Below are 21812 nucleotides of genomic sequence, written 5' to 3' on the forward strand. Positions count from 1 at the left end.
TGTGGGATCTTAGTTCCTGGACCAGGGATTGAATTCAGGTATTCTGCATTGCAAGATGGATTCTTAACCACTGGACAGTCAGGGAAGTCCTGAATTCCAGTATTTTAAATGGAAATTTTGACTATACTTCACTTTTGCTTTCTGCATGCATTTTGCAACTGCATTCCCTGACTATGAGTTGACTCCATTATAGAAGACCGTGGCCATGTGACCCCTTTCATAAAATAAAGAACAAAAACCTGGCAACTCAAAGGTCTGTAAAGCCTCTGATGACCATTGGTAAGTAGATGCTGGTGTCAAGTGCCTCAGACATCAAACATACAGAAAAGTGTCCCAGGTTCATTTTCAATTTGAATAATTCAATACATTTCCATTTGTTTCAATAAGTTGAAATAAGTTTCCATTTAAACAATTCAACATGAAGCTTTCTTGCTTCCAACTCAAAACCCGTGTCAGCCCAGCACCATACACAGAAAAGAACATAAATCCAACTCCATAAAGCACTGAGGAGTAATAACTAATGTTTTCATTCTGTTTTTTTTTTTTTTTAATGAGGCTACAGAAGAGGTGGAGGGTGCACAGTCACAAACACATTCAGATTTCCTACCACTCTCTGTAGCTATCGTTCATCTTGAAGGTTCTGTAGTCACTCCAAACTCCTTCCCTTTCTGCTCAGACTTTTCCCTCTTCCTCCTCAGTTACCCATCCTGCCCCTAGTCTTCTTTCTTCCATGCATCTCATGACATTTGTAGATCAGTGATGACTAAGGTAGATCAATGAAGCTTTTCTAGTTGCGTTTGTTTTTTTTTTTTTTTTTGACAACAATCTTGCTTCCACACTGGGCACGATAAAGGGGAAGAAGAGGCAAGGAGAATTTTCCTCTCCCTCAGGCACAGGCCAGGCTCCTCCATTTCTGGTTGTTGTTTAGTCACTCAGTCGTGTCTTTTTGCAACCCCATGGACTATAGCCCACCAGGCTCCTCTATCCATCGGTTTCCCAGGCAAGAATATTGGAGTGGGTTGCCATTTCCTTCTCCAATAATTATCTTTTTAAGACATTATCACAGAGTTCAACAAAGGCATACAAGACGATAATGATAATCATTATTATACCCCAGAATAGAGCATCCTAGAAGTCCCTAGACCCATAGGATCTCTTCTGATCCTTAAATAAATCCGCCCAATTCCAGATCTATGCAATTCGGGACATGTAAAAGGCCAGGAGTAGGCAATGGTTAGTATCTCTGCTGTTCATCTCAATTGCTGTGACCCCTATAATTTGCTACTGCTTCTTCTCACGAAACTCCTGACTCAGCTGCTCAGCTGCCCACAATTGCCTTGGATCTTCTCCCCATCCTTTTGCATATATCCTCCAATTTGTACCCCAACACTTTCTCCCAGATGTGGTCTATGGACTATTCTCCAGGAAGAACCTAGCTTGACCAATCACACACCCACAGGAGAGAAGGATCTGAGGGGCATGAGCAAGTGGCTATCCCCCAACCTTAAGTGACCCCTGGGATCTGGGGACCCTAGAATCTGCTGTTCCAGTGTGAACAGGGCTAGGAGACAACTGACAGCTCACCAGGAGTCCAGACTCCTCTCCAGCAGGAGTTAAACAGCGTGTGTTTATTGATGGCCTACAAGTGCCCTTTGGCTGGGAGAGGAAAAGTACAGAGTAGGGAAGAGACCCTTTTACATTTTCTGTCCTAAATTTCAGAAAAGAAATTTAGACTGCCTTTAAGTAATAGCACAGTAATAGTTCTATATTAAATTCATACCTTAAGCACAGAGTGGGGCAATTGAAAAATCAGGCTCCATGCAATGTTACCTTTTGGGGTCTCTGACCAGGCCCTCTTCCAGTTCCCCCTTTCCTGGGCTCAGCTAGACTTTCAGCTTGCTCCCCACAGTCTTGTGGAAGAGTCTGGCTTGAAGGGTCAGGGGAGCCCAGCAAGGTGACTGGTCCCTAAGCGCTCAGCTGCCTGAGCCCTCCCTCCAGTGTTTGCCATGGGGAGCATCAGGACTCAGAACTTAAATGATACTGTTTCTAAAACTGAGGAATGTGTAAATAAGCTAAAATAGATGTCTAATAATGTGTTTTTGTAAATCAAACATCATTCTGCAGGCAAAGCTGCTTCCGCTGCCCGATTGTTAGGATGGCATGGACTCTGGGTGGTTTTCCCACTCAGCGATGGGCTTGATTTGCATCATCTACTCTTGCTCCTGCCCACACCCCTTTGTGACCAGATGGCTAGAGGTAAAGTTTAATATGTAGTGGGGAAGTTTTTCCTCTGTATTTGAATATAGCCCAGGCCTGGCCTCCTTGGAGAACTTGCCAGTGGCTTAGGGCTCTTCAGTATACCTTCACAGAGAGACCTCTTTCTTCTCCTCTGAGCCCCTGCTATCTTTCCTTCCTTTTTGGAAGATGGGTCTGGGCCAAGGAAGGGTCTAGAAATGTGGTCATCACTGATTAGGGAAGAGTGAAGATGAGTCACCAGGGGAAAACCAGGGAAACAGAATCTTAATGTGATAGTAACACCACCACACATTTGCATAGCACTTGAAGATGACCAGCACTGGGACATGCTGTGTCGTCTTTTGGAAACTACCCAACATCTCTATCTGTTCTTGTCTGGTCTGTGAGTTGAGATATTATTTAACAGCCTTGCTCTTAAAGCAGCTGTTAGAAATCATTTTCAAATAAATAAAGTTATATTTTTTAAAAATACAAGTAATGTTTAAAAAAAAAAGAAATCATTTTCAAAACAGATATAGACCATGCACAAACTCTTATATCATCTCCAGACTAGGAACCACTCTGCAGAGAATGATGTGGCATCACCCATTGTGCTAATTCCCAAAGCAGAAGTTGGGCTGTAAGAGGGGTGAGAACAGCCGTGGCAACTAGGAATATATCCAGAAGTTCTCCAGCTCCCTACGACTCAGTCGAGCAGGGTTCTCAGCTTTGGAAGTTCTTTTTCCAACCTGCAGAAGAAAAGAAGAATTTCAGACTCTCCCACTAAGAGATCCTTTTAAGAGCCCTGTGGGCTATGGATTATTATCCCCATTCACCATTCATAGCAAAAGGAAGCTCAGCCAGGTAAGGGAAATAACTCAAGGTCAACAACCAGTAAGAAGTAAGAGGCTTGAATCCAATTCTTCTGGCTCCATTCCTAGCGCTTTTTAACGACACCATGCTTCTTCATGACCCACTTTGCCTTGGCCCACACAGTGTCCTCTACAAACCTTGACTGTCCAGCTGGCTTTAATGTGGGGCCGCAGCTCAAGTGCCAGAAATTCCAGCAGGCACCCATCCACACTCTCCCTTGTGACCCGTGGCAACATCTTTATCAGGCCACAGGTAAAAGCTCAGGTGTTACATGAGGCTGATGAGTGGGGTGCTTTTCATGCCTTAAATTCTCTGGGTATAAATAGGAAGTGTAATTATACTACCTCATAGCTTTCTGTGAAGATTAGATGAGATAGTGTACATGAAGCCGCTGGCAGGCTACCACTGATACAGTGCCTACTTTCCATTCCCTAAAAGGCTTGATGAGAATCAATCCAGCCACCAGGCTCAATGGTCACCATTGTGCAGTGTCCATCCCAGCAGCAGCTGACAATTATATGTGTCCTGGAGTGATGCCCTATTACTTGCTAACTTGGGGAAATCATTAAGATTCATTTATCCTCCCTTCTCTGCTCCCCACTTCCCAACACACACATATCCATGGAGGAGAGAGAGGTCCAATGTGTGGCCCACAGCCAGGAAACCAGTCTGGGGACATCCCTAGTTTAAAACTCAGTCTTGGGGACTTCCCTGGTGGTCCAGTGGCTAAGACTCCACATTCCCAATGCAGCAGGCTGGAGTTCGAATCTTGGTCAGGGAACTAGATCCCACATGCCACAACTAAGAGTTCATATGCTGCAAATAAAGATATCACATGCAGCAGCGAAGATTGAAGATCCCACATGCCACAAATAAGACCTGGAGCAGCCAAATAAATAAACAAATAGTGGGGAAAGACCTCCCCAAAAGGAGTCAAATCCACAAAATATGATAAGATCTTAGGTTAGACCATAGCTCTTCCTGAACCTCCACCTCCTCATTTCTAACATGAAGATTCACATTAGAAGATCCCTAATGCTGCTGCTGCTGCTGCTGCTGCTAAGTCACTTCAGTCATGTCCGACTCTGTGTGACCTCATAGACCGCAGCCCACCAGGCTCCCCCGTCCCTGGGATTCTCCAGGCAAGAACACTGGAGTGGGTTGCCATTTCCTTCTCCAGTGCATGAAAGTGAAAAGTGAAAGTGAAGTCGCTCAGTCATGTCCGACCCACAGCGACCCCATGGACTGCAGCCTTCCAGGCTCCTCCGTCCATGGGATTTTCCAGCAAGAGTACTGGAGTGGGATGCCATTGCCTTCTCTGAGAAGATCCCTGAAATCCCTCCAACTCTGAGATACTATGGATGACTTTTCTCTCATGTGATTTCAGGGCTCTGCTGTGAGCACTAAACCCATTCAGAAAGAATTCCAGAATCTTACCTCTTCATAGATAGTTTTACTGAAGGACGGGCTTCGTTTCGTCTTCTTGGATCCAGTCTGAAATTTCAGAGGGGAAAGAGTGCTTAACTTCAAGTTAAGAAATATCTTACTTTTAACTGATGTGAGAGGTCCCAAAGGAGACTCAGAACCTAGAAAGTCCCTGAAGTTTTCTCACCCAGAATTGTCTAGAATTTTCTACCCCAGGAGTAAACAATGGTGCTCATGGTTTCCAAGAAGGCACAAGACACACTTGCCTATGATATGATATTTCTGAACCAAAGTCAACCACACTCACATACCCCTGAAATCCACACATACACATATTCCCAGCACCCACACAGACACACACCCTTCAGACAAATCTAATTCAAATACTGCCTCAAACTGTGTATCTTTTCAACACATAACATACATACACATGGTTCATGTAAACAATTCTGCCACACACTTAAGTACCAGTCTGAGCGCATACTCTGAACACAGAGAAACACTGGAGACATGGGAACTCAGAAGCTTTCTCAGCAGTATACGGAACTTTCAAAACCTGATACCAAAGCATATGATCACGATGTCTGTGACTGCATGTTCATAAACTACAGTGTGTAATTTAAATATGGGCTTCCCTCATGGCCCAGCAGTGAAGAACCCACTTGCCAATGCAGGAGATGAGGATTTGATCCCTGGATTGGGAAGATCCCCTGGAGAAGGAAATGGCAACCCACTCCAGTATTTTTGCCTGATAAGTCCCATGGACAGATGAGCCTGGTGGGCTACAGTTCTTGGGGTCACAAAAGAGTCAGGCATGATTTAACAAGAAAACAACAACATAATTTAAATATAAATATCTCTCATGAAATCTGGGCTTCCCAGGTGCCACTGGTGGTAGAGAACCTGCCAGTACAGGAGACATTAGAGATGCAGGTTCAATCCCTGGGTCAAGAAGATCCCTTGAAGGAGGGCATGGCAACCCACTCCAGTATTCTTGCCTGGAGAATCCCATGGTCGGAGGACCCTGTAGTCCATAGGGTCACAGAGTCAGACAGGCCTGAAACAACTTAGTACACATGCATGGTAGAATCCAAGTTGACTTAAAGACTTATTAGAACAGGAGTGAATGAAAATTCTAAAGAACTTCCAAAACCCTCTCCTCCATTTGACACAAACACAGGAGCCTTGGCCCATATGAGTGCAACACTCCCACAGTTTGGCAGATTCCCGACTTCCACACTACAGTGGCAAGGTTTTGGCTTCATATTCTGACTCCAGCCTTGGACTTAACATTCTTCCCACACCCTTTCTTCCAAGGTAGAAATATGACCAGGGGCATTAAGATGCCCTACTTTATGGTCCCAGGCACAGTAACAGCCATGAGCTCAGCTTGGAGTGGGTTTCCAGGGGACTGTGATGGGTTACCTCAGTCTAGAGACCACCAGCAGCAGGTGACTGGCCAGAACCTTCATCCGAAAGTCAACACTGTGTCTCTCTTGGCCCAGTCTACTCCTCCAGCTGTAGATTATATGCCCCTGCCTTGAAAACCTCTCCAGGATCTCTCAGCATAGCCTCAGCTGGCCTAATGAGGACTCCTTGGTCCTTCTGAACAAAGCACCTCCTCTCTGTCTTTGATGATCTGCTGCCTCTCACAGAAACTCACAGAGAATCCAACTCTCCTCCTAATCTCAGAGCTGTTCTTTTTCTCCAAACAGAACCAGAAAGGCATTTCTAGTTGATCCATTAACATTTAAACAGCCATTTCACACAAGCTGCTCAGATACACACAGTGGAAGACAACTCACTTAGAAGTACGCCCACGCAGACACACAACACACCGTCTGCAAACACACACCTGCATATGCACGCAGCCCATGGAGAAGACTTACCTTGCGGGGAGTCTGTACCAATGAATACAGTGTATTTGCATTATCTTGTGACGTGGAAGCAGAAGCCTAAAGAGAACAGAAACAAAGCCATTTCAGAAGCAACAGCCAGCACAATCCTAGGGAGGCAGGCATCTATCTCCTCCATTCCTCGCCCTCAATCTTCCCCAGATGGAAGCTCGAGATGTTAGTGAAAAGAACCCCAGACTATCTGGGAGGTCAGACAACCTGAATGCTAGTCCTGCTTTGCCATTAAAGACAGCTGCTAGTTGCTGAGTGCTTACTCTGTATGTGCATCCTCCCCTAACCCTTATAACAAGCCTACAGAATAAGAATGCTCAAAAGTCACCCCATTCTACAGATGATACTCCAAAAGGGTAAATAACCCAATCAGACAGTGTGCTCGCAGTAGAAGCAGAATTTAAACCTCAGACTCTCCAAGCTTCTCTCTTCCACACCTCAGTAGCTCCCTTTGACATCACGCCTTCCCTCTCTGGACCTGACCCAGGTGTTCTCAAAGGCAGGTAACCACCCTCTTTTTGCTCAGAGGAGAAAGCTCATTCTCACCAGCATCTCAGTCTGAGAGGAGCTCTTCTCTTGCATTTATTTAAATTCCTCTTGTTATAATTCAGAGTGGCTGAAGCCAGAAGTTGTCCTTACATCTCTCTTTGACACACTCTGACCCAGCAAATCACATCATCTTAAGAGGAACAAGAGAAAGCAACAACCAGCTTGGGAATTCCAGAATGGCTCTGAGTGGTCGGGTGCCTCCCTCCCTCCTTTCCTCTTTCTTTTCCATTTCTCTCTTTCTCTCCTTGGATTGCCTCTCCTTGTCCTCTTCCCCTTCCCTTTCTTCTCTTCCTTCTTTTCTTGATCTTCCTCGGAAGCTTATCACCATTCCCTAAGAGTTTTCTTTGCCCTGCAGCCTAGCCACGAAGCTAAAGAGTTTGCTGCTTGAAGTCTTAGTGTAAAAAAAAAAAAAAAAAAAAAAAGTCATTTTTATCAGAAATTTTCATCACTGGCCACCAGGAGGCAGCATTTCTTTTGAAAAAGATGCCCCAATCCGGGTTATCAATAGTCACTTTAGCAGTGAATTTTAGAGGTTGCCTCTCTAGTCTATCAACGAAGTCCTACAATCCCAAAATGTTAAAGATGAAGTAGGTAGAGGTAGAGAGAAGGCTCGAAAGTCATTTGGCTCAGCTTTGTCACAGCAGAGCTATGTGGCCTTCAGCACATTTAGTTAGACTTTGAGTCTGTTTCCTCATCTACGAAATGAGGTTTCTATTAGACCTATTTCATGAGGTTGTTTTGTGAGATTCAGTAAGAAAATGGCATGTTACGTGCTTAGTAACTGTTATTATTAAGTCGTAATTAGATAAAAGAACAACACAGATGCATTCTCTCCTAAAAACAGGTATAGTTAAGGGCAAGAATGAAAAGTACCAAGTCCCCAAGTACGGGGAGCATCAGGAAGAGAAAACAGAAGTTGAGCCCCCTGAGAAGTTTCCTCCTCCCACTGGACCACCCTTGCTACCAAGCATGGAAGAGAAAAGAATGTCTGTGTCCGACTTTCCAGTCCTGTTCAGCTGTCAAGACATTCCAGAACCGCACTCATCTATACAAACAATGTAACACAACTGAGGCCAAGCTGTCTTCCAGACTCCAGGAGCACCAAGGGTGTGAGTTTCTAGGGTGGCATTAGGAAACCCTAATGGCATGAAATGGATTCTAAAAACCAGAGTGATACCTGGGACTGGATCATGGAGTAGATGGTATTCCCTTCTCCAGGGGGTTTCTGCTCCTGCACAAAAGATAGTAAAGAGACATATGGTGACGTGAGCAGACAGCTGTGTCTGTCTGGACTTGAATTGACTGGGGAGAAACAGGATAAGAAATGGGGCTCCGGGGAGCATGGGAAGGAAGTGGTCCTTGCACATCTCAGGATGGGGACAGATACTCACCATGCAGCAGTTAGTGTCAGGAGTGAGAAACCACCCAGGTGTGAAAGAATTGCACCAAATGACCCTGCCCAAGGGAGTCTCCTGTAACTTGCTTTACTTTGGTAACTTAGAAACTTGCCTTTGCTGACATTCTGATTAAATTTGCAGTGTAATTATTGACAATGGGCTGAGCTTTGGGTGGGGCTCTAATCTGAGCCTTACCTATTAAGAAGGGGCTTCCCTGGTGGCTCAGATGATAAATAATCTGCCTTCAATGCAGGAGACCCGGGTTCGATCCCTGGGTCAGGAAGATCCCCAATAGAAGAAAATGGCAACCCACTCCAAAGGACACAAATTTGGGGACCCTAATTGTTCCAAATCCCCCTCTCTAGACCCAGCTTTGGTGGCCAGCTTGCCCTTGGCCTCAATCCAGCCCCATGCAGCTGTGGTGCTGAGTGGAGCCCTGGCCAAGACCCAGGGCAGGGAGCACACTGCCTCCCTGCTCCCCTCTTCAGCCCTGCCCCACAGGAGACTGGGGCTTGTGGCATTTCATGGTCCCTGAGTACACACTGCCAGGTCTGGCCCGGGGAGAGCCCATGGAGCCCGTTACAGTCGACTAGACAAGGAACAAGCTGAGCTCCCCGGAAGCAGGACAGCACTAAGAGAAGCAGGAAACAGCCATCCTCGGAGGCTAGACTCAAGGCATCTGGCAAGAAACAGAAGTTTATGCTTTTCTCTTCTGCCCAGACCTGACTGAAGTATCTCCAGAAAGGTCAAAGCCAGGACCACCTGAAGCTTGAGATATAAGCCTTCAAGCAGAACCCTGGGGACTCTAGGGACAGGCTGTGGAGAGATGGGGCCACAGAAGGAGAAAGACCTGAGTCAGAAGCAGAGTAAGACTTCAATCCCCAACAGGTCTCTTTCACTCTAAATAGTTACTTTCCCCTGTGTTCTCCTTTTACCTAATTTAAAGTCATCTTTATTCTGCTGGGGAGGAAAGGCTATTTTTACCGAGTATTTGGGCATCAGTGACTGTTGGAAGATGCACTTGCTCCCAGGAACTGTACCAGCATCCAGTAGTGATGGGAGAGATAAAGTCTCCTGCAGTTTTTCATGCCCCATTATTCCAAGGAAAGAGGCCAGGGGAGCTGCTCTAATTTCAAGTTCCCTCATTCCAAAGCCTAGACCTTTAGGAAGCTGCTTCTCTGTTCTGTGAGGCCTCACAGGGCCTCACACTGGTCACCAAGAGGAGCCCCACTGCAGTGACTTCCTCCTGAAGTGAAGCATCAGTAATGGGAGTGGGAAGAGGGCCCTTCCTGCCTATACCCATCACCCTTCCCTCCTGGCATTTCAGCTGGGTACTGCCTTTCCCCAGGGCCTGTCCCCACAACCTGCCCTGCTCAGGGGCAGTGCAGCCCCTGCAGTTTCCTCCTTGACAGCCCTGGACAACAGGCGGAGTTGGCCACAGCCTGCAGATACTGACTGGCCAGAGAGGTTCCCAGGGGAACTAACCTTTGCTCCAACCTGGTTGCTTTTTAGCACCTCAGCCAGACTCTGGCATCTTCTTCCAAAAATACCATGAGCATAGGTCACGGAGCCAGCTATGAAACTGCTGTGCTTTGTCTAGTCAGGCTGGCATCCTTCCCAGCCTGGGCAATGATTAAGGGACCTACAAAAATAAACTCGGATTTGCAAGGACCTATCGTGAGTTTGAGTGAACTCTGGGAGTTGGTGATGGACAGGGAGGCCTGGCATGCTGCAATTCATGGGGTCTCAAAGAGTCAGACACAACTGAGTGACTGAACTGAACTGAACTGAAGAATTTGTGGTCAGACACAAAAAGCAAGCAGGCTGGACTCTTCCTGGAGCTTATCTTGGCTGGTGAGACCAGGCAGAAATGAGGATACCAGGGCACCATCCCTTCCCAGGGGGTAAAATTCTGCACCAAGATCCCCTTCTGCTTCTTTTGTCTTCTCTGCCCCCTGATTTTCCTCTTCTCCTCCATGGCCAGAGCTAAGAGGCTAACAGAGAGAGAAGATGCATGGAGAGAACTGAGGACAATTGTCTGGTCCTCACTCTCCCCCTGCCCAGAATGGCCGTCCTCCAAAAAATATCTTTCAGATTAGCTGAGAGAAATCCCAGCCCCTAGCATGTCGTACTTGATTCCTCCTGGTTCGCATGGTGTTGACATCTTCATAGACTGTCAGAACTTCTGGGATTGTCCCTGTTAGAGGAGGGAAGCAAAGAAAAGAGCTGCAGAGATCTCCAGAAGATGTTCCACCCAGGCTTCCACTTCCAGCAGCCCCATCTCCATCCCATATGACTTAGACCCTGAGGAAAGTTCTAGAAAGGAGGCAAGTTACTGTTTTTCCCAGGATACCTGAAGAGCACAGTGGCAGCAACCTCGCCTGACATACCCATTCTATCAGGCCAGGCAGACTGTAGGCACATTTGCAAGTTGGGGAATGGGCTGTAGGCATCCAGCATCTACCCCAGAGGGGAAGAACAGAAAGAGGGCCCAGCGGCCACTGCCACGCCTCCACCAACCATACACACACACACACACACACACACACACACACACACACACACACACACACACACTGCTCAATTTACTGGGGGCCCAGGCACATGCCACCGGGGATGTCAAATCAGGCGACACATCTAGGGATTCTGCACTTACGTGACTGTTTCCTCTTCCTCCTCCACACACAGAAGCAGGTGAGGGTGCCCAGGAACAGTGCCACGAGGAGAATCACGATGCTCACCAAAATGAACAGAAAGGTGAAACCTGAGGGAGATGGAAGACACAAGCCTTGAGCGCTAAGCCCTCTCTCTTCTCCCTTCCCATCTGTCTGCTGTGGAATCTGTTTCAGAACCACACTCCCCTCTCAGGTGGCTGGTCTCCTCCCTCCCTGTGAATTCACCATCAAAGTCACCTCCCTGCTCATTTGGGCGACCTCCCTTGAGTGATGCTAAATCATGAGTATTAGTATCTCACAGACCTAGCTCCATTCTAATTCTATAGACTCCGTGCTCCTGGGTAATGTCCTTAACCTCTCTGAGCCTGTTTTCTCACTTAGAGAAAAGAGATAGTGTTAACTACACATGGGGGTTAATTATGACTTTAATATATGTAAAACATCTGGCACAGCAAATGTTACATCCATTCTTTTGTTTTTAACTCAACAAACATTTGTTGGACACCTACTATGTGCCAGGCAAGTCTTCCACTTCACCTTCTGTTATTCCTGCCTTCACTGCTCTTCTTCATTCAAACGTTAACATTTGTGTCACAAATGAAGCCTGATACATACCCAACCAACATGGGGAGAAGGGAAATGAATTAATGTTCCAGGTGCCAGCTGACTAGGCTCTTTACAAACATAATCTTAATCTTAACAGCACTCCTGTGAGATACTTATTACTATCATCTCTAGTTTAGTCAAAAGAAAAGCTGAGGTTCAGAGAGGTAATGAATCAGCTTGGGATCTGAGAGCTGGTGAATGATGAAGCCACAGCTGGCATGAACAAAACTCCAGGGTCCTTGTCACTCCATATTCCTTCAGCTTGTTTCTTTTTTGCTCATGAGTGTTTAGTTTGCTGCTGTGTTTGGTTAGAAGTTCCTTGAGAACGGGGACAGCAGGTTTTTTCCTGTATCCCCTATGCTGATACCTATGCTGATGGCACATTACGTTTTTGTTTATATAATGAAAAATGGTATAAACTTAACTCAGAAAAAAAAGGAAAAATAAAACTTAACTCAGGATAGCTCTTAGAATGAGCATAAGCAAAAAGAGAAAAGAAACAAGAACTCTACTAAGTACCCCCAAGATGATCCTGATGACCACGTGACCCAGAGCACAGTGTACAGCATAGTTACCTCTTGGGAAACTATATGGCCTGGGGGAGTTATCACTCAGGAGGAGGAAGGAGGTCTCCATCAGTCTCTCAGAAAAAGAATGTAATGATCAGCACCCACGTCAGGGCAGTGACTCATCAAACAACTAAGCATTCCCTATACGAAGGAGAAACTCACATCTCCCGAAAGGAAGTTCTTTATGGGGATAAAATTCTTCCCTGACCAAGACAGCCCTGGTTTTACAGGGACTGTATGCCTAGAGGACAAGGCTTACCTGGGGAAGGGCTGCAAAGCTCTGTGGGAGTCAGTCAGGGGATCTCTTATCAAGTCTCCTTTGCAATGAGCCTGGCTGTGGGGCTCCACACCTTCAGCCCCTCTTATATCCCAAAGTGCTCCACTTACCTTGGTGGTCTCTCTGACAGCCCTGCGTTAGCTGGAGGCTATGGTTTGCCCAACTGACTAGATTGCTGACATTGCAGGTATATAAGTGCAAACCATTGACATCAACGTTCTCCACCAGTTCTGTGATGTTCCCAGGTATCTGGATCAGATTACTCCCTTTATACCAAGCATAGCTCACATCACCACCTCTGGTGACTAAGCAGGACAGAGTCACTTGACAAACGCCCCCATCCAGGACCTTCCACTTCTCCACCAGGTGGGGCTTCTCAACACGATCTAGAAGCAGAGATTCTGATCAGAAAGATGCTGGAAATACAAGCCCTGCAAGAGTTACAGGGGCAAGATGAACTGTCCTGAGGACTCACCAAATATAGAAACCTGGAACTTGTGTTCCCAGAATTTCCCAGAGTGATCGGTGACCTCCAGGATGTAGAGGCCACTGTCCTGTGGCTGAGCTGCCTTGATGAGAAGAGTGAAGTCCTTGCTTGTAACACTGAATCTTTGGTTGAAATGATTTAAAGTCTGATTCAAAGTTCCCCTTTCTTCAGTCCAGCCAGAACCATTCTTCCAAGACGGCATAAAATTATTACTTGAATTTGAATATGAGGGCATCTTCCATTTAACAGAGTATATATTTGTTTGTAAGCTGGGGGCGCGTAACTGCACAGGCTCTCCTGAGATTCCAAACACATCATCAGCAGAACCTAGGAATTACAGGAAAGAGAACCCATGCTGGAGCTGGAAGGAAGGGTATCAAGCCTGAGCAATGTGGGTTGTTGAATGTGAGCTCCCTTAAACCAAGAGGATGGAAATGCATATGAAGAGCCTGGAGTCTAAGAAAACCTGAAAGTCTATCTCCCTTATCTGCCTCCCCTACCCCATGCTCTGTGCCCTCATCTGAAGAGCCCACAAACCAGTAACAACAATGAAAATCTCCTGAGTGCCTATTATGGGACAGGAAGATTTTAAACACTTAACATATTTTTTACTTTTTCACTTTACAATGACTCAAAAATGGTCTTAGCCCCATTTTAGAGATGAGGAAACTGAGTTAGAAAGAACTTAAAAGTAATTGGACCAAGTTACACAGAGAAAGATGAATCTAAAATCCAGTCAGTCTGGCTTTAGAGGACAAATCTTTAACCAATATGTTGTAAATATCGTATATGAAGTCTCTCTTTCCCTGTAGTGCTGAGGTAAGCAACAGTGGCCAGCAGTGACTACTGGAAATTCTTTTTATTTTTTAATTTTTAGTTTTAATGGAGGATAATTGCTTTACAATACTGTGTTGGTTTCTGCCATGTATTAACATGTATCAGTCATAGGTATACTTACATGTCCACTTCCTCTTGAACCTCCCTCCCATCTCCCACCCCATCTCACCTCTCTAAGTTGTTACAGAGCACTGGGGTTGAGCTCTTCGCCTCATACAGCAAATTCCCATAATCTATTTTACATATGGTAACGTACATGTTTTAATGTTACTCTTTTTCAATTCATCTCCTGCTCCGTCCCCCACTGTGTCCATAAGTCTGTTCTCTAGGTCTGCATCTCCCTTAACACTCTGCAAATAGGTTCATCGGTTTCATGTTTCTAGATTTCATATACATATGTAATTATGTGTTTTTCTCTTTCTGACCTACTTAACTCTGTATAAATAGGCTCTAGGTTCATTAACATTGACTCAGATATGTTCTTTTTTATGGCTGAGTACAAGCTGGAGTCAAGATTGCCAGGAGAAATATTAATAACCTCAGATATGCAGATGACACCACCCTTATGGCAGAAAGTGAAGAGGAACTAAAGAGCCTCTTGATGAAAGTGAAAGAGAAGAGTGAAAATGTTGGCTTAAAGTTCGACATTCAGAAAACAAAAATCATGGCATCTGGTCCCATCACTTCATGGGGAATAGATGGGGAAACAGTGGAAACAGTGTCAGACTTTATATTCTGGGGCTCCAAAATCACTGCAGATGGTGACTGCAGCCATGAAATTAAAAGACGCTTACTCCTTGGAAGAAAAGTCATGACTAACCTAGATAGTATATTCAAAAGCAGAGATATTACTTACGCCAACTAAGGTCTGTCTAGTCAAGGCTATGGTTTTTCCTGTGGTCATGTATGGATGTGAGAGTTGGACTGTGAAGAAGGCAGAGCACCGAAGAATTGATGCTTTTGAACTGCAGTGTTGGAGAAGACTCTTGAGAGTCCCTTGGACTGGGAGGAGATCCAACCAGTCCATTCTGAAGGAGATCAGCCCTGGCATTTCTTTGGAAGGAATGATGCTGAAGCTGAAACTCCAGTACTTTGGCCACCTCATGCGAAGAGTTGACTCATTGGAAAAGACTCTGATGCTGGGAGGTATTGGGGGCAGGAGGAAAAGGGGACAACAGAGGATGAGATGGCTGGATAACATCACTGACTCGATGGATGCGAGTCTGAGTGAACTCCGGGAGTTGGTGATAGACAGGGAGGCCTGGCGTGCTGCAATTCATGGGGCCGCAAACAGTCAGACACGACTGAGCGACTGAACTGAACTGAACTGAATATTCCATTGTATATATGCACCACAACTTCTTTACCCATTTATCTGTTGATGGACATCTAGGTTGCTCCCATGTCCTAGTTATTGTAAACAGTGCTGCAGCGAATATGTGTACATGTGTCTTTTTCAATTATGGTTTCATATGACCAGACCCAGTAAGGTTAACTCCTCAAGCTGAACTCATGGCTCCCTCATCTGTCCTCCCATAGAACTAGAACTAGATTCATAATCCTTTCTTTTAGCACTTAAAGTGTTCATTTTAGGACTGTGATCATTATTCATTAAGGTTTGCCAATTTTTTAGTTACCAGAAATTATCCACAGGATTGTTCCATAGAAAACAAATTAAGAGAGAAAAATAAAACTATACTTCCAAAGCGTATCCCAGTACATCCCTCCCAAAGGACAAAGAAGGGGACTAATGAACATAGAAGTGTGACCTAGAGCTGCTTGTCATTGCCTATGCTAAAGCACCCCACTGAGATCAGTGTAAACAAGTGGAAATTCCTGTGGCCATTTTTGTCAGGGAAGCTATGTGGCATGGCCCAGTGAATGCAGAGACAGGTGGATGCCTGTTTGAGTGGGCTGAAAAGGGTCAGGGAGAATCTGGAGGAGAGAACAGAAGATGGAGGTAGTTATACAAACATATTTTTTCAAATGGAGAACATTGAGAGTAGAGCAATGGACAGAGATTTCTAGATGTCCACATGCATTATAAACATTCATTCCTAACCATACATTCACACTGGCATTTTCTCAAGAGACTAAGTAAATAATTAAAGGACTTGTAATTGCTATTTGGTGGAGATAATATGTTTCTCTGATTTGACACTCCTAAAAGGAAAACACATGGAGTTCCTATTCATATTCTTATGACTTGAAATGGCTCTGCTCATTACCAGACCAAAAGCAGAGACTGTGCTATACGCCTCTGCGACTGTCTCTTGAGATCCTGCCCCTATCTAAAGATCTTGAGAACAAGGGTGAACAATAAAATAATTACTAAACCTATGAAAAGGACGTGCACTGTGCTCACCAATTATACAGCCTTTACCCAGGGCCCTAAAAAGGCAGAGCCTCTTCATGAATAAGATATGATTCTTGATGCTAGAGAATTTGTGATCTAGAGAATTTGGAAATAGAACATGTTTTCATTCTGCAGCACACACTTCAACATTGAGATAAATAATCATCTAAGCAATTCTAATTCCAATAATGGAAGACTAGACTAAGACATACAGCCAATACTTCCACTGAAAATAACTAGAAAAATGAGCAAAATATAAATATATGTTGTTAACAGCATCAGAGAGCTAATAAAGTCATATAAAGTTATATGTCCAAGATCTGTAAGAAGGAAATTCAGAGAAGTGAGGCCAGCATTTTTGACTCCTGCTCCTTAGAAGCATCTTCTGAGTCCATAAAAAGCAGCTGAAAAGCTGAGAATTTGAGCAGAGTTTACAGTAAACTCAAGGACCTAAAAGAACATGGAGTTCAGGAATATCTTGCTAAGAAGTGAGTGCACCTAAAATTCATCATATTTAGGGTTGGTACCACAAAGAGGTGCACAGTAAAAGTAAGGATGAATAAGGAATAGGCCAGCTCTTGTAGAGATTATAGCCCAATTTTGAATAATCTCAACCCTGGATTGGATTAACATTATAAAAAATCTCCAGTATTTCTAATCTGGCTGCCTATTAGAGACAAATATAAATTATTCTTGTAGGAAAATAACAAAAGCCAGCACATTAAATATTTCTAAAATTTTTCATACAACAATGTCCAAAATGAAATAAAAAATAAACAGACATAGGAAGAAGAAACATGTCCATAAACCAAGAGAACTAGGCCCAAGGGACATTTAAATAATAATGTTATCAATCATAAGCTTTAAAGTAATTTTGTTTAACGTGTTTAAGGAAATAAAATATGCTTGAGAATTATAGCAACAAACAAGTGCGATAGAAAGCAAAAGCGGCCATGCTCTCTGCAGTGTGACTTTGTAGCTCCTTCCATCATCAAGAGATAGAGTTCCCTTTCCCATCTCTGTAACCAGGCTGGCCTTCTGAAGAGAATGCAGCAAAAATTAGGTTCTGTTAGTTCTAAGCCTAAATCTACACAGGCATTGCACATGCCTCTTGGAATGTGCCTTTACACGTTCTCTTGAAACCTGTCTAGATGGCATACAAACAAGACTCAGATAGCCTTCTGGAGGATGAGAGCTCACATGGGGCAAGCTAAGACCATCTTAGATTCGCCATCCCCAGCCAATCTGGCAGCTGACCATATTTGCATAAATGGTGCAAGCTGAAATGAAAAGAATAACTCAGTTGACCTCTGCCCAAATTGCCAACTAGTGGAATCATTGACTAAATAAGTGGTGATAGTTTTAAACTACTAAGATTGGAGGTGCTTCATTGTACAGCAATAATTAACCTGAAAAAATGAAATTTTTTAGGTTCTGTTAGTTCTAAGCCTAAGATCTGAGAGCCAAATGAAAATGAGCCAACTCATTAGAAAAGACCCTGATGCTGGGAAGTATTGAAGGCAGCAGGAGAAGGGGACGACAGAGGACAAGATGGTTGGATGGCATCACTGACTCAATGGACATGAGTCTGAGCTCTGGGAGATGGTGAAGGACAGGGAAGGCTGGCATGCTGCAGTCCATGGGGTTACAAAGAGTTGGACATTGACTGAGTGATTGAACAACAGCAAAAATGAAAATTGTAGAAATAAAACATAAAATAACTGAAAAATTAACTCAATTGAGAACTTTTCTGATTACAACAGTATGAAACTGTTTGAAACTGTAACAGTATGAAACCTGTTTCTTTTTTCACAGAAAGAAAAATAAGAAAAGAACAAACGTATGGAGACTAAACATCATGCTACTAAAAAGCCAATGGGTCAACAGTGAAATCAAAAAAGAAATCAGAAAAAGCCAGACTGTGTTTTATAACATAGATTATAACAAAGATTATAACCTCATGAGATAACCTTATGAGTTATCAAAGATAATGATATCATAACCTTATGAGTTAACAAATTTATGAGATGCAGCAAAAGCAGTTCTAAGAGGGAAGTTCATAGCAATATAGGCCCACCTCAAAAAAATAAGAAAAATCTCAAACAAGCTACCTATAGCCTAGAAGAATTAGAAAAAGAACAAACAAAACCCAAGTCAGCATAAGGAAGAAAATAATGAAGATCAGAGAGAAAATAGAGATCAAAAAACAATAGAAAAGACTACTAAGTCTAAGAGTTAATTTTTTGAAAAGGTGAACAAAATCAACAAATCTCTAGCCAGGCTCACCAAGAAGAAAAGAGAGAGGACCCAAATAAACAAAATAAGAAATGTAACAGAAGACATTTTAACCACTAAAACCACAAAGAAAAAACATTTTTTAAAGACTGAGAACACAGTGAATAGTTATATGCAAGCAAGTTGGACAACCTGGAAGAAATTAACAAGTTTTTAGAAACAGATAGCCAGCTAAAACTGAGTCAAGAAGAAACAGATCATTTAAACAGACTGAACACTATAAGTGAAATAGAATCTGTAATTTAACAAAACTCCCTGCAAACAAAAATCCAAGACTGGACAGCTTTACTAAGGAATTCTACCAACATACCAAAAAGAACTTCTACCTATCCTTCTCAAACTATTCCAAAAAATTTAAGAGGAGGAAACACTCCCAAATTTATTCTGCAAAGCCACCATAATGCTGATACCAAAACCAGCTAACAACAAAACCAAGACACAACAAAAGAAAATTACAAGCCAATAAAGCCAATATTTTTAATGAATGTAGATGCAAAAATCCTTAATAAAATATTAGCAAACTGAGTCCAACATTACATAAAAAGGGATCATACACTATGACCAAGTTGCTTTCATTCCAGCGTCACAAGGATGGTTCAACATACATAAATCAATCAATGTGATACACCACATTCACACAAGGAAAGATAAAACATGATTATCTCAATAGACACAGGAAATGCATTTGACAAAATTCAACATCCACTCATGATATTTAAACAAACAAACAAACAAAAAAACCCTTACCAAACTGGTTATAGAGGGAACGTATCTCAACATAATAAAAGTCATTTATGACAATGCCATAGTCAACATAATACTCAATGGTGAAAAGCTGAAAGTCTCCCCACTAAAATTTGGGATAGGAAAGAATTCTGATTTTCCACAGTTCTATTCAATATAGTATTGGAAGTTCTAGACACAGCAATCCAACAAGAAAAAGAAATAAAAGGTATCCAAATTGGAAAGAAAGATGTAAAATTGTTAGCAGATGACAAAATACAGAAATATAGGAAACCCTAAAGACTCCACACAAAAACAATTAGAACTAACAGATGAATTTAGCAAGGTAACAGAATATAAGAGTAATACACAGAAATAAGTTACATTTCTTTACACTAACAATGAAATACCAGAAAGGGAATGTAAAAAAGAAAAAACAATACCTGTTAAAATCACCCCCCCACACACACAGACACACACACAAATACTTAGGAATAAACCTGACCAACGAGGTAAAAGACTTATATGCTGAGAACTATAAAACATTAACAAAGGAAATTAAAGATAATTCAAAGAAATGGAAAGATATCTCATAATCTTAGATTAATTAATTAAAAATATTAATTATTGTTAAACTGGCCATATTACCCAAAGCAATCTACAGATTTAATACAATCTCTACCAAATTACTCATGACACTTTTCACCAAACTAGAACAAATAATCTTAAAATTTATATGGGATCATAAAAGACCCAGAAAGGAAAAAGCAATACTCAGGAAAAAGAACAAAGCAAGAGGCATAACCCTCCCATGCTTCAGATAAACACTACAAAGCTACAGTAATCAGAACAGTGTGGTATTGTCACAAAAACAGACATATGGATCAACGGAACAGACTAGAAAGCCCAGAAATAAATCTACATATCTTCAGTCAATTAATCTTCAACAAAGAAGGCAAGAATATAGAATGGGAAAAAGACAGCTTCTTCAGTAAGTGGTACAGAGAAATTTTGACAGTTAAATGCAAATCAATGAAGTTAGAGCACACCTTCACACTGCCATGCACATCAGAGTAGTCTCCACTCAGATGGGGGTTAGTGGGTTAGAGAATGGGAGTCAGGCTCTGCCACATGGATTGACTCTTCCTTTAACAAATGATTTTTCTGTAGCAGGCAAGGCTGTTCGATAGCATTTTAACCACAGTAGAACTTCTTCCAAAATTGAAGTCAGTCCATTCAAACTCTGCTGCTTCTTTATCAACTAAATTTATGTAATATTCTGAATCCTTTGCTGTCATTTTAACAATTGATTACATTCACCATCTCTTATGAGTGCAGTTTGTGGCAACCCAAAAGAATTGCAATAATGACATCAAAGATCACTGATCACAGATCATCATCACAAATATAATAATAATGAAAACATCTGAAATATTGAGGGAATTACCCAAATGTGACAAGGAGACACAGACTGGCAGGCAGGCACTTGACAAAAACCTGATACTCAATTGGCAAACAAGCAGCAAAAAGATTCCCAACATTGTTGGGAATCAAAAAATGATGAGACCACTATATCTGCACCAAAATGGCTAAAAGACTGAAAATTCCAAGTGTTGGTAGGGATGAGATGCAATTGAGGCTCTCATTCATTGCTAGGGAGAGTCCAAATTGGCACAATCACTTTGGAAAACTAACAATATCTTTTAAAACTAAAGTTACATATGCCCTATGGCCCACAAGAGTATTTCTTGTGAATACTCAAGAAAATGTATACAAGAAAGCTCATAATGGCTTTATTCATAATAATTCAAGAAGGGGGAAAATCCCAAATGCCAGTCATCGTTAGCTTAGTAAATAAATCATGTTATATTCATATGATGAAAAATTACACAGCAATGAAAAAGAATAAACTACTCTACAAGCAAAAATGTGGATGCATCTTATCAACATTGTTATTAATAAAGAAGTGTTTTACTTCTTGAGATGGGTGGTGGTTACATGTACATATATATGTAAAAGTTCATCTACATGTAAAAGAATGAAATTAGAATACTCCCTAACACCATACATAAGAAGAAACTCAAAATGGATTAAAGACCTAAATGTAAGGCCAGACACTATAAAACTCAGAGTTTAACACAGGCAGAACACTGTCTGACAGAAATGACAGCAAGATCTTTTTTCACCCACCACCTAAAGTAATGAATATATTAAATAAAAATAAACAAATGAGAGCCAACCAAACTTAAAAGTTTTTGCACAACAAAGGAAACCATAAACAAGACAAATGAAAATCATCAGGATGGGAGAAAATACTTTCATATGAAGCAACTGACAAGGGATTAATTTCCAATACATAAAATCATTGTTTAATATTAAAAAATCCAATCAATAATCAATAATGGGTGGAAGACCTAAATAGACATTTCTCCAAAGAAAACATACAGATGGACAATAAACACATGAAAAGATGCTCAACATCATTAATTATTCAGTTCAGTTCAGTTCAGTCGCTCAGTCATGTCCGACTCTTTGTGACCCCATGAATCGCAGCATACCAGGCCTCCCTGTCTATCACCAACTCCTGGAATTCACTCAAAC

At 42.6% G+C, this 21812-nt stretch overlaps 1 protein-coding gene across 3 annotated transcripts in view; it reads right to left on the reverse strand.

Moving 5' to 3' along the window:
- Window positions 1-504: 504 nt before the first annotated feature.
- Window positions 505-21812, reverse strand: part of CD244 (CD244 molecule) — a 36453-nt gene continuing 15145 nt past the window's right edge. For 2 of the 3 annotated variants that reach the window (XM_042256628.2, XM_042256635.2), the window contains 8 exons: window positions 12989-13327; window positions 12624-12914; window positions 11043-11150; window positions 10519-10583; window positions 8167-8220; window positions 6423-6488; window positions 4546-4602; window positions 505-2984 (listed from right to left, as the gene is read on the reverse strand). In XM_042256628.2, the coding sequence (XP_042112562.1) occupies window positions 2904-2984; window positions 4546-4602; window positions 6423-6488; window positions 8167-8220; window positions 10519-10583; window positions 11043-11150; window positions 12624-12914; window positions 12989-13327 (1061 nt within the window). In that variant the 3' untranslated portion in view covers window positions 505-2903. The remainder of the gene's footprint in view (window positions 2985-4545; window positions 4603-6422; window positions 6489-8166; window positions 8221-10518; window positions 10584-11042; window positions 11151-12623; window positions 12915-12988; window positions 13328-21812) is intronic. The other variant, XM_012184537.5, reaches the window with a different exon arrangement.

This window comes from Ovis aries, chromosome 1, assembly GCF_016772045.2.
Source record: "Ovis aries strain OAR_USU_Benz2616 breed Rambouillet chromosome 1, ARS-UI_Ramb_v3.0, whole genome shotgun sequence".
Taxonomy (NCBI): domain Eukaryota; kingdom Metazoa; phylum Chordata; class Mammalia; order Artiodactyla; family Bovidae; genus Ovis; species Ovis aries.